This window comes from Ceratina calcarata, unplaced genomic scaffold (assembly GCF_001652005.2).
Source record: "Ceratina calcarata isolate Rehan_Ccalc_2016 unplaced genomic scaffold, ASM165200v1 scaffold517.2, whole genome shotgun sequence".
NCBI classification, from domain to species: Eukaryota; Metazoa; Arthropoda; class Insecta; order Hymenoptera; family Apidae; genus Ceratina; species Ceratina calcarata.
The window spans coordinates 44060-57229 of NW_017176301.1; the positions used below are offsets into that span (position 1 = coordinate 44060).

The 13170-nt window shown below is 34.9% G+C and overlaps 4 protein-coding genes across 8 annotated transcripts in view; 1 reads left to right on the top strand and 3 right to left on the bottom strand.

Moving 5' to 3' along the window:
* Positions 1 to 83: 83 nt before the first annotated feature.
* fbp (fructose-1,6-bisphosphatase) lies at positions 84 to 1851 on the bottom strand. The gene is made up of 4 exons (XM_018030160.2): positions 1580 to 1851; positions 763 to 1206; positions 447 to 642; positions 84 to 365 (listed from the first exon to the last, which is right to left on the bottom strand). Exons 1-4 carry the CDS (start codon positions 1753 to 1755, stop codon positions 171 to 173), a joined length of 1011 nt encoding a protein of 336 aa, XP_017885649.1. The 5' UTR covers positions 1756 to 1851; the 3' UTR covers positions 84 to 170.
* A 68-nt stretch (positions 1852 to 1919) lies between these two features.
* Positions 1920 to 13170, top strand: part of aop (ETS variant transcription factor anterior open) — a 50651-nt gene continuing 39400 nt past the window's right edge. For all 3 annotated transcript variants that reach the window (XM_026816439.1, XM_018030233.2, XM_018030232.2), the window contains exon 1: positions 1920 to 2918. The gene's annotated coding sequence lies outside the window, so the exon portion shown is untranslated. The remainder of the gene's footprint in view (positions 2919 to 13170) is intronic.
* Positions 3661 to 5552, bottom strand: LOC108628369 (pro-resilin). Its single transcript, XM_018030238.2, has 3 exons — positions 4774 to 5552; positions 4541 to 4672; positions 3661 to 3984 (listed from the first exon to the last, which is right to left on the bottom strand). The coding sequence occupies exons 1-3, from the start codon at positions 4783 to 4785 to the stop codon at positions 3724 to 3726; spliced, it is 405 nt and encodes a 134-aa protein (XP_017885727.1). The 5' UTR covers positions 4786 to 5552; the 3' UTR covers positions 3661 to 3723.
* Positions 6335 to 12230, bottom strand: Septin4 (septin 4). Of its 3 annotated transcripts, none has more exons than XM_018030234.2 (9): positions 12032 to 12230; positions 11243 to 11419; positions 11089 to 11181; positions 10145 to 10310; positions 9913 to 10063; positions 8639 to 8804; positions 8289 to 8457; positions 7118 to 7199; positions 6335 to 7005 (listed from the first exon to the last, which is right to left on the bottom strand). In XM_018030234.2, the coding sequence occupies exons 1-9, from the start codon at positions 12039 to 12041 to the stop codon at positions 6835 to 6837; spliced, it is 1185 nt and encodes a 394-aa protein (XP_017885723.1). In that variant the 5' UTR covers positions 12042 to 12230; the 3' UTR covers positions 6335 to 6834. The 3 variants fall into 3 exon arrangements, with proteins under 3 accessions (XP_017885723.1, XP_017885724.1, XP_017885725.1); XM_018030235.2 differs by having other exon boundaries at positions 8301 to 8457; positions 12032 to 12228; XM_018030236.2 differs by lacking the exon at positions 12032 to 12230 and having other exon boundaries at positions 11089 to 11191; positions 11243 to 11333.

Genomic DNA, 13170 nt, shown 5'->3' on the forward strand with positions numbered 1-13170 from the left:
ATATTAATGTGGTTAATAAACTGTGAAGGTTTCCTTTTATACAGTTAATTAAACAGGTATTGCACGAGTAACATTGGTAGAAATTCATTTACAAAAAGCAACGTTCATTTATTCAACGTCATTTTTTTTCATTTTCCGTTAACACGGGATTCGACGTATTCACAGTTAATTTACGTAGTGGTTTTATACTTTTTAATGAACTGCAATAGTTCTTGGACATCCTCTTTAGAACCTATGAAGATTGGCGACCTTTGATGTATCTTTTCTGACCGGACGTCCAAAATGTCAATTTCCCCGTTCGACGCCAGTCCCCCGGCTTCTTTCACAATGTAAGCCATCGGCACGCACTCGTATAATAGTCGGAGCTACGTAAATAATTAATTATTTATTAAATATTTAATGTGCGATTTAGAATTGTTTCGTGGATTTTAAGAATGAGCACTGACTTTCCCTGTCGGGTGACTCTTGGTCGCTGGATATAGGAATATTCCTCCGTACTTTATCGTCCTGTGGACGTCTGCAACCATCGAACCCACGTATCTACTGCTGTAAGGTTTCGCACTTCCAGTTTTCGGATACTTCTTCGATTTAATGTATTCTTTGATCGACGTGTCCCAGCTGCCCTCGTTCCCTTCGTTAATACTAAAAATAAACAGTATACAGGCGGTTCTTAGATCAGAGAGTTCGAGCTTTAATTTGCGCCGTGAACGAGGTAAATCGGACCACTATTAACAACGTTATAAACAATTAAATAACTCATACCTATAAATCTCGCCTCTGTCCGGTACTCTCATATTCCTCTCAGTTAAAATAAATTCTCCGATCGCCGGATCATACGTGAAACCGTTCACGCCGCTTCCGATTGATAAAACAATCATAGTAGCCGACCCATAAAGCGCGTAGCCAGCTGCAACTAAGTTCCTCCCAATCAGCAATTCATTTGGTTCATTCTTTTTATAAATGCCAAAAATCGAGCCGACGGATACGAGGCAGTCGATGTTCGACGAGCCGTCCAGAGGGTCGAAGCAGACAATGTATTTCCCTTGTTTCTCCGTTTCGATTTCGATTATCTCCTCGTTTTCCTCGCTGATTAAATACTTAGTCGAGTAAGACGATGTTAACATGTTTACGAACAATTCATTGCTGAAAACGTCCAGTTTCTTCACTTCTTCTCCTTGGACGTTCTGCTGCCCGGCTATGCCGTATCTAAAATTAATTTCAAATAACTGGATCTTTAATTAGAGAAATACGAGAAACAGATTTTTGGTATTGTTGCAATTTTTATTTTTCACAATTCTGGTTGGACTATACGAGGCAAACTTATGGAAAAATTTGAGGGTATAGTACTGATCTAGTAGAAGATGTCTGAATTTTTTTAACAGATTCCATACAGTAAAAATAAGGTCATTAAAGTTTGGGAATTTTTCCTGACTAGAATAAAATATTGAACTAGAGTAAAACTAGAGTAAAATTATGAAAAAATCTGACAATATACTTCACGTCTAGTAGTACATCTCTCAACTGTTTAATAAAATTACATATATTGGAATCATAAGCAAAAAAATATAAAAACGCTCACAAGTTAGAAATGCCTGCTTTCCTAACAGCCGAGCTGACAGCTTTCACGGCCGTCTGTATGCAGTTTAATAGTTGCGTCAGGTCTCCAGTAGCAGTAGGAATCTTTCTTTGTTCGGCCAAAACGAATCTTGACAATGTAACAAAGTTTGATTCGAATGCATGTATTTTCGAAGCCATTTTTTAAACAAAAAATTTCAACAATATATTAGAAAAAGTATTCAAAGAGATATAATTGTAAATGTATATTGAAATAATAATAATTGACTTAGGAGAGCCGAAGTTACAATAACATCGCATTTACTCGTTGCCCTATTTAAAGCTAAACGATAACATCATCAAATGAATTAATGATAATTCGTTATCATTGTTGTGGCTTGAATAACGTAAAAGAAATCTTAAATTCGATAACCCATTTAAGACCCCTGGACGTCATTTACATAATTAATCAGCTTGCAACTGCGAATTTAATAGAGATAATAAAGGTATTTATTTATTCGTTAATTAATCTCCAGAAATAATCTTCTATTTATAACTTCTAATTACAAAGCTTAGCAAAGCTAGTTAGAAGCTTGATAAAATTCTGAATTGTAGTCTAAACTAAGTGGTATTTCTCCGAATTTATTTAAAAAATTTCTCATTATAGGAAGCTTAAAAAAATGAATTATCGTAAAATTTTCCTTGTAAATTCGAATTCTCATTTTTAGTGCAATTCCATCAGTCTCCTTTAGCTGCCATCCAAACATCCAATCACATTTCTTAAAGCCACCCGCACTGACCCAATCAGATTACATTGACACGTCGCTGGAAGCCAACCAAGTTACAATGGCGCATCGCTGGGGGCCAATGAGAAACGATCGTGCCGCCATCTTGCCATTCGTGGCTCTAGCTGCGGCTGTCAAAAGTGATACACGTTACCTCTTGCTCCGCGAAAATTAACAATTTTAATTAGTGTAAACATAGTTTCGATTGTTAAATTGTAGAAATAGTTTAAATACCGAGTGCGATGGACGTTTCATGGCGAATACCGGCGAGAATTACGCGATATTTTCTAGACTCGTTCTCGTCGATCGACCTTGGTTCCCGCGATCCACATCGATTTTCCTATTTTTCCGAGTTTCACTTGAATTGTTGTTACGTATTGAATCGCGATTATTGCTCGAATGATAAATCCTAAAGGATATGATAATTTTTAGAAGTGATTTTTAAGTTTCTGATGGATTAAGGTTTGATTTTAAGATTTTTACTTCCGGGTTGACGAGTGATTTAGTTTGATAGCTGCCTGTGATGAAATGTTGTCGTGCTGCGATCAGCTGGGTCTTACAGGGGATGATCATCCAATGGTGAGTCTTATTGTTTTATTTAAATGTATCTTTTCTATTTTTATTTGTTGTAAATTGGGGATTGTTGATTGAAATTTGAAAAACGTCTTATACATATGTACTGTGAATGTAGTTGTAGATTTCTCAATTGTGTTAGGATCGTAAATCCATTGCAACTTGCGAAATAAAATCATTAATCAAGTTCACCTGAGAATCATTGTATAAAAATGGAATTTATTCTTCAAGAATTTTTCCCTATTTCAATTTCCAATATAAAATGTAGAACCACACTAACTATTCAATATATTTTACTTAAATATTTTACTTCTGCACCAACTTCTCATTTGAAAGATTGATTTGTAAAATTAAAGATGATATGAAAAGTAACTTCAATGAGGAGGAAAATATCACAAATGTTGTAGACTTCTTCAACAGATTCAATCTTCTAAACTCATTATAAACATTCCCAGTATTTAAAAACCATTATTTTTCATAATTTAGTATTCTTTACTTAGTATATACTCATGTAACATAATTATGTAACAATTTGTACAAATTCAGTGTTGGACGTTAATGATTCTACTGTTCATGCGACCATGTAAAATAAAGCTCTAATTAAAAAAATAATAAAAATAGAAAATTCTTAAAGCTTTTACATCCTCAAAATTATTATATATGTATATATGTTCTTCAAAGTTTTTATATAAAAATTGACTGTCAATAAGGAATCAATGAAACTTCAACAATACAATTTCCTTCTCGATTACAACTTCTTTTTATTAAAATCGTTACAACTTGCCAATCGCTAGCTTAACATCCTTATTAATTAATATCTATATCCTTCGTCATTGCTGGTCCCTCCTGCTGGACGCGAAGGTGCAGGATAGCTCGCGACTCCTTCGTAACGTACCATCGGTCTGTACCCTTGCCTATCGGCCACATAATCCACGATCTGAGTCCTCCCATCCGGTAATAAAACGTGATAACTCCCTGTGGCTTCGTCGTCCTTCCTTGACTCCTGGTGGCCGAAGTTTAGAGCGTTTAACGCGTCCTCCACTTCGTACGAAAATTCGTAATTCACTGGATCCTAGATAGAATGTTAGTTTTGTGAAATTAGTGAGGGTAATGTGTTTCATTCTTAAAAAGGGATTTTAGAGGATTACGGTTTTTATAGATAATTTTATTATGAAAAGTAGTGTGGATAAAACATTGGAAAAAAGTATGAAGTTAGAGGAATAGTGTCTCTTGAATATATCCAAGAATCATTTAAATAGGATCGATAGGCTCTGAGAAAAAAATTCATGAAACTTGGAATCTTATATTGGAATTATGTTTTACATAATCATATCTTCTACACTATTGGTAACAGGAGGATGAGAAAATTCATGAATCTGGAGCCATACTATATCTAAAACACATTCAAGAGTCATTTAAATAGCTCTTGAGAAAAAGATTCAGGAAGCTTGGAATCTTATACTATTAGAATTGAATTTTATATAAATAATTCTAACTCATAAACTATCAACAGTAGAGAGTTGAAATTTACAGTGAATCCAGAGCTATCCTATATCTATAACATATCCAAATACCATTTAAATATCTTCAGTTAGTTCGAGAGTAAAGAAAAAGTAAATTATACTGACCCCTGCCCACTCGTCTGGGTGTCCACCCGGTGGCTGTGGATTGTTAGGCCTGGGCTGTCCCGCAGGTGGAAGATACGCTGGTCCTTGAGGACTGGATAGCAATCCCACCGGCATCATTATCAACAGAATTATCTATTCGATTAAACAAAAAAAAGAAGAAAAAACAGTCGAATTTAGAAACACGGCTAAGCTAGTTGTGTGTGTGTATACATTTTTTCTATAGTTTTACCAACCTTTGGAGTCATCAGAAATCGTTGAAACGTTCACTAAACGACTATCGTTTAACAAATAGTTTAACAAATTTGATGCAGACATGTTTTATAGTCCCCGAAGTTAAGAAATCCAATTGAATTATATCATAGTCGAAAGCCCAGCAGTAATAATCATGGTTTCTAATGAAACCACAATTACTGCGTGGCGGTCGTAAATAATGACTAGTTTTAATGTCTTCGAGAAGACAGAAGGACTTCTTTGAAAATGATTCAATCGTCGAGCGTCCCCTTGATATTTGGTACTCCGGTACCAATTCCGCGTTCATATCGGTATGTTTACGACTCACAATTAATACACTCGCTCAGTGTATAGGGTGTCTCAAAAATATGTGTAAACATTTTAAGTAATCGTAAAGTCGGTGTCTATTAAAATACATTTCATTTTGAAAATTTAACAGAATCCACGGGCATTGCTTAATGAGTGTGTACACAACTTTTGTTGGGATACCATGTACGTATGTTTTCATATAGAAATAAGGGATAAACAGGGTGTTGGATTATACGTTTAAAATGTAACAAAAATCTATCGACATATGATACGTAGGATGAAAGAGGGCGTTTATATAAAACAACTGAATTAGACTCGAGAATCTTTTGATTGGCTTTGTCTATCGTCTTATGTCTAATCAATATTTTATTATCAATTCTTTGATTTTCATAACGGATCGTGCATTAAGGATGTATTGGCTATACAGTCAATCTCAAAAGTTTATGTACCTTAGAAAAACGCATTTCCTATAATTAAAAAGAAATCAGACGTCAGAAGAACAATGCTAATAATAAATAGCTACGTGCTAAAAAGTATAGATGGAAATATCCAATTAAGTATTGACGCTGAAGTAAAAGTTGTTTTCCTTCTAACTTCGATATTTAACGAGTTACGTATGATTATTTGGCATTTTATTGATGTTGACAAAATCCGACCATCCATCCCAGCGTCGAAACGGCGAACTTTTGGCAAAAAATTTCATTTTTCCTTAATTACTCCTAAACCGTTGAATCTACGGGAAAATTGTATATGACCTTTCTTGTAGAGGACGACGAGATCTACAATTTCTGTATAACATTTTTTCGCTAGCATTAATATTTAACGAGTTATTGACGAAAAACGAAAAAACAGTTTTTTGCAAATTACTCGTTAAATTGCATTATGCAATTTTTCCGTATGTCCAACGGTTTGGGAGTTATTGGCCAAAAACGAAAATTTGGAAGAAATTGAAGGGGTGCCCCTTGGAAAAATCTCGGAAAAATCAAAATTTTTTTTTGTTGTTTATTATTAGCAATGTTTATCCGACGTCTGATTTCTTTTTAAAAAATGCGTTTCTAAAGTGCATAAACTTTTGGGATTGACTATATAGCCAATACATCCTTAAGTTTGTTCCTTGATACAGGTTTAAGTGTATAGACTTTTAATTCCTCGTGCGATAGTCGAATAGAAGGAAAAGTTCAACGAGTGCATTTAATATTTATTTAAATACTAATTTCAAAACAAGGAAACGGTGGATAGTAAAACTGCATTAAATAAATCGTTCGTTCAACTTTATGTTTCCGAAACTTGTATACATGTTCAACGTAAATTTAACTACAAATACGTACGTACGCGCGTGTATATAGAAAAATTATAAATTGGTCAACTATACTTATAGCGTATCATTATAAAAAAGTGTTCTTTGGTGTCGGCATTAGCACACTACCCCTTCTCTCTCTCTCTTTTCACTCTTCATCTCTTTTAATACAGTAATCCCCGGATATATGGCTACGTTCATTTGGATACATGATCACTTTTCGGCCCTTTTAACGAGATTTTGGGCCTTTTCTAATGGGTCCGATTCTTGAGACTTATAGAGGGATGCGACGAGCCTAACTTTTGGGACTTATGATGAGTGGCAACGTATCCGCAGATTACTATACATATTGTTAATTATTCTATAATTAAATTAATCGATTTCTTGTGCGTTCCTGTCTAATTAAATCCATCCCCCACCCCTGCCAGTTTCACTGGTTTTGTTATAGTTGTTATAATTAAACGTCGATAATACTGTTTCTCTTCTTCTCAACGTCGGTCGAGTCCAAATCATTTCCCAAACTTCCAACTCGACCTCTTAATCCGATCCCGTGGTTCATTTGATTCACTTGGCCCGTGGCTTTCAGCTTCTCTTGCATCTGCGCCAGAATGTCCTGCATTCTTCTTATCTGAAATTCGATTGGATAAAATGAATTCAGTAATTTAAATGGAAAATGAATTATTATTATTATTATTATTATTATTATTATTATTATTATTATTATTATTGTTATTATTTACCTCCTCGTCCTTTTGCAATAACAGTCGATCTGTGTCTGATATACTGTTCTCAAAATGTGGGCCTGAGTCCCTTTTCAGTTTGCTGTAATGTAAATTGGTTGTAGAGAGGGTACAATAAAGTTGTATGAATCTTACATAAAAACATGTGTGACAAAGCATTGACATTTGAAGATTTACAGGGGGGGGGGGGTATAGGTATTACATTAATAAAACACTGTACAAAATTTTAGAAATTTTGCGAACCTATTAAAGAAGTTATTACAATTCGATGTTAGCAGTTTCCTATAGAGAACAGGGATAACCGAAGATTCCTTCCAAACGTCAAATTCTCTTGAGTCGTTTTAAAAAATGAATTAATAAAATAATAAATTCCATGAAAAGGAAATGGTCTAGCTGGATAAGATGGTAAAATGTGCCCTTGAAAGAAATTTAGCTTGCAATGCACTGTTCGATAGAGTGTCCAAAGAAGTTCGTGCCATTCCTATTAAACGTTTGTCAAAAAATCTGAAATAAATCCTCATATGTTCGAGGGATTCTATATTAGGGAATTTTTTCAGATTTTTTCAATTGATGCTTAATATTGTACAAAGGTATTTAACAGAAAGAAATACGACTACTGAGAGAAGGAAGTGTAACAATTCGAATGATAAGGGATTTCATTTCGCGAAATTCAACGAATAAAATCGGTTTATGATTTTTTTAAATACGGCGCACTTCACCGAAAAATAAAAAAAAAATAGGGTATAATAGTTGGATCGAGGCACGTCTATCATAAAAATATAAATGATGTCACTCGAAAAATTCTATATGAAATCAGCATTTTTTATGCATTTTTGGCATTTTTTATTTTTCACGACGGTATTACACAACCAAAAAATCTGAGTAAATTCCTTGATATCGAGTACCGTCCCATGGACGTGTAAGAATTTTTTCAGATTTTTTACTAAATGTTTAATAAGAGAAATACAGCAAAAATGCTAATACTGATTAATCCCCATAACTACCCTCCGGATTGAGATAGAGGGTTGAAAATTGGCACGGAACGTTTTCTTTGGACACTATCGAATTGCTCATTGACAGTTGAATTTCGTTCAAGGGCACATTTTACCATCTTATCCGGTTAGACCCTTTCGAATGGCCGCGTGTTATCAGTATCAAAAGAATTATTTACATGCGTAAATACCTCCGTTCCCTGATCGCCTGTTGGGATATTTGAGAGATGCACTGGGCGCGGAAATTTTCATAATGAACGTCCTGAGTGACGTCTTTCAAATCTTGCATGTGAGTGGATATTAGCATCGTTCTGAGCTTCACGAAATCGCTGTGCTTTGGATTCTCCACTGGAACAAAATTTATGAATTATCTAAATTTATTAAAAACTTGGGAAAAAATTTACTAAACACAGAAATTTATTGAAAGAGTGGAAAAAAATTTATTGGAGACAGAAATTTATTAAACAGAATTTATTAGAACAAATGGATTTATTAGATAGGTTCGTAGTTTTGTATTAAAATTAGTTACCTTCCACTACTCCCCAAGGATATTGCCTTCCCCTCACTTTCTTCCCAGCTACTTCTAAGACTGTCGAGCTCCCAACGACAGCAAACGGGATACAGGCTTTCAATTCTTTGTCTTGTTGTTTAAACTCCTCGTCCTCGTCACTGTCACAGTCGGGAAATTGATATATCTAATGGAAGAAATTATAAAGGTGCAATTATTCACATGATAAAATCAGTAATATATGGATATATTATGATTACTTAAAAAATATTATAATTGTATACGACCTTATTTGTAAGAAAGAGTTCGAACTAAAACTTTTATTTCATACATTTTTTAATAGGATCAATAATTAACGAGTTATGCACAATAATAAACTTCTATTACTAAGAAAGTAATCTCATATGCTTGATGAATACTCCTGAAGTATTGAAGTTACTAGAAAATTTTATAGGACCTTATTTGTAGAGGATAATAATAGCTGCAACTTCCGTTTAAAACGTTTTTCGCTACGATCAATAATTAACGCGTTATTTCAAGTAAAGTGATAGATGATATAAGAAACAGTGGAGTTTCAGACTCGTGACGATTACTCCTGAAATATTCGAGATAGGAGGGTATCGTATAGAACCTTGTTTGTAGTTAACAGTATCTACAACTTTCATTTAGAAGATTCTTTGAAATTTTGAAAAAATCAAACTTTTGTCAAGGACTACAGCTTCAGATTTTCCAAAATGCTCAGTTATTGCAAATAACTGCTCGTCCGTTGCCGCTAGCAAAAAACTTATGTAACGAAAGTTGTAGATATTCACGAGAGCTGCAAGAAAGGTGCAATTTTCTCCTATCTCCACTAATTAATGAATAATTAACGAAAAACCATTCGGTGTTTCTTTTACTAATTAATTAATGTAATTAGTTAGATAATTATTAACGCTATCGAAAAATGTTTCAAATAAAAGTTATAGACCTATTTCTGAGTTACCAGAAAGATTGTATTCAATTTTACAATAGCTTCAGTTGTTTAGGAGTAATTGAGGAGAAATCAAAATTCTGGCAAAAAATTTGTTGATCCGACGGCAGGGGAGGCTAGATTTTGCCCGATCCGATTAATTGTAATTATCTCATTAAATACTGGAGTTAGAAGAAAGATACATTCAACCTTTTTTGTAGAGGTCGTCTATGCCTACAACTATCGTATAAAATATTTTTCGCTACGATCAATAAATAATGAGTTATTAGCAATAAACCGTATATCCGAAGATCACTGAATTTTTATGTTCTTGTTATTATCTTACTTGAATCTCGTGCTCCTCTATATCAGCCAATATTCGTTCCTTCAATTTCCTCACTTCGTAGGTAGTCAATGTATCTGCCTTAGCAATCACTGGCACCACGTTCACTTTCCTATGCAATCGTTTCAATACCTCCAAGTCCAGTTGCCTCAATCTGACAATAAAATATACAATTAATCCAGAACACAATATGAAATTCAGTGTAATCGACGTGCAATTTAATCAATTTAATTACCCGTGACCGTACGGCGGGATAAAATACAAACAGCAATGAACTCTGTTATCCTGAATGTTTTTCCTATTTAATCCACTTTCGTCCGTGAAGTATTGTCGGAATTGCTCGTCAATATAAGCGGAGCATGCCTTCCAAGTGTCCTCGCAGTTCACCGCGTCGCCGAACCCTGAGACAATCGTTTAATTACAATTAAGGATGTATTGGCTATACAATCAATCCCAAACGTTTATGCACTTTAGAAACGCATTTTTTAAAAAGAAATCAGACATCGGAAAAACATTGCTAATAATAAACAACAAAAAAAATTTTCGATTTTTCCAAGGGGCACCCCTTCAATTTCTTCCAAATTTTCGTTTTTGGCCAATAACTCCCAAACCGTTGGACATACGGAAAAATTGCATAATGCAATTTAACGAGTAATTTGCAAAAAACTGTTTTTTCGTTTTTCGTCAATAACTCGTTAAATATTAATGCTAGCGAAAAAATGTTATACAGAAATTGTAGATCTCGTCGTCCTCTACAAGAAAGGTCATATACAATTTTCCTGTACATCCAACGGTTTAGGAGTAATTAAGGAAAAATAAAATTTTTTGCCAAAACTTCGCCGTTTCGACGCTGGGATGGTCGGATTTTGTTAACATTAATAAAATGCCAAATAATCATACGTAACTCGTTAAAGGTCGAAGTAAGAAGGAAAACAACTTTTATTCGAAGCATTTTTCGCAAGTTTAAAAAAAAAAAAATTTTCGTCAGCGTCAATACTTAATTGGATATTTCCTTCTATACTTTTTGGCACGTAGCTATTCATTATTAGCATTATTCTTCCGACGTCTGATTTCTTTTTAATTATAGGAAATGCGTTTTTCTAAGGTACATAAACTTTTGGGATTGACTGTATAGCCGATACATCCTTAAACAAAAAGTGGAATATTTCCCTAATTTACCTGGCGTGTCGACGATCGTCAGCCTGAGCCTGACGCCCCTCTCTTCAATATCCATAGTTTTCTTTTCGATAGCCGTGGTCTTCTCGACGCGCTCTGAAAACAACTGAATTTGACAATGACTTTCGGAGGCTTGGGGATCTTTCACGCTACCAACCGGCCGCGTCTGGTATCTGCCTTTCCTTGTACAAATCCCCGAGGAACAGGCTGTTGATCAAGGTGGACTTCCCTAACCCGCTCTCCCCTAAGACCATCAGGGTAAACTCGAATCCCCGTTTCACCGACTTCCTGTGGACCTGTTCGGGCAACGTAGCGAATCCAATGTAGTCTCTGTCTGGAAACATAAAGATTACAGTAGAATAGTAGAATTATAATTATAAGATGGTAGAATATGAGTAATGGAACGTAGAATTGTAGTGGAGTAGGTATCAGAGATTTTAATAGTGTCTACATGTATGACCAAGCCTGCTTGAGGTGATCCTTAGATAAAGGGAGATAAAATTATTTACAATGGTCTCTGGATGCATGGCCATGCCTTGCTACTTGGGCATGAGTGGCCATATATCCACAGACCACTGTATTTCTATAAAAGAAAATGGTAGGAAGCGATTTACAATATTCTCCGGATATATGGCCATCCATGTGCAAATTACAGCACGTGATCATATATCCGGAGATCATTGTAATTACCTAAAGGAAGATAATACAAAGTGATTTAGAGTAGTCTGGACATATGACCACATTAACAGACCTTAATCATATATTCAGATAAATTTGGCGATGTATCCAAAGATTACTGTATTTATTAATAACAGTTATTATACTGCCGTTTAATGAATGAAGGAAGAGAATCAGGCCGATAGGACAATGCAGTAAATCACAGAATATGTACGCTGATATTACTAAATAGAGGGATCATTTAGAGACATAGGTAGTATGCACTTACCACCAGACATTTTCGATTTGACTCTCGTCGTCTTGACACTCGAATTTATTTAAGACGATTTAGAGTTGAAAGAATTTATGTTAAATTAGCAGTCGAAGCCCTGTCAGAGTTACACTCACTGAGAGTAAATGGAGCAGGGAACGCGGACTGAAAGGTGAATGGGGGACGAGGGTAGTTCTCGCTCTCTACTCGGTACTCCCTTGCGCGGGCGCAGGGTACTCTAAAACCCGATCAATAATCCCTGTTCCTCGATTTTTACTATGTACAACTCGGGACGCGATCGAACGGCTGTATTATGTGAGGCGTCGCAGCGAATATTCTAAGTATTGATAAACTCCTACTCCTCTTTATTCCTCTTTATCTTATCCGCTTTGTACACGTATTACGTGCTGCACCTTATTGTTAGTAGATTCCCATGATTCAGTTTAAAGCGTTGATTAATCGGTATTCGAGTTATCGGAGAATTTTTTATAATTGAGGTTTGAAATCCGAAAAAATTCTATAATATACAGCATACTAAGTACTATATTGGTGAATTTTTTCAACTGGTTCCAGTTGTTAGAATTGAAGATATTAATTGTAATGGAAAGTGCGAATTGATATAGGCTGGTATAGAAGTTACAAATCTGGCAATTTTTTCAAATGGAAGTTGTCATACTAAAAATCTGAAAAAATTCTACGATATACAGTATATCCAGAGGTGTATTTGTAAATTTTCTCATCAACTGGAATTGGAAAAATGAAATATAAATAACGGGACAATTATAGAAATTCGATCGTTTAATTTCTGTTTTTGTAAATTGTGGAACGGATTTACCTGGATCACGTATGGCACGTATGTATCGTGAAAATAGGGAGTGGGTATGGATTTTGAAAACGGGACACGTAAACGCATTCTCACGCCCACACGCGTGTACTTACATACTTACAACTGTCGAGATACGTGATCGGGTTGCAATTTTTATTCGAATTCGTATTTATTACGCATGCGGAAGCAAGCCGAGGGAAAGGGGCTACGAGCCTCGTCTTAAACACAAAACAAAATAGGAGACAGTGGATTTTAATTATACGTTAGAATAAGAGAAATTAAGTAATGAAGAATTAAGATGATTAGAGAGTTTTATTGAACTCTGCTAATT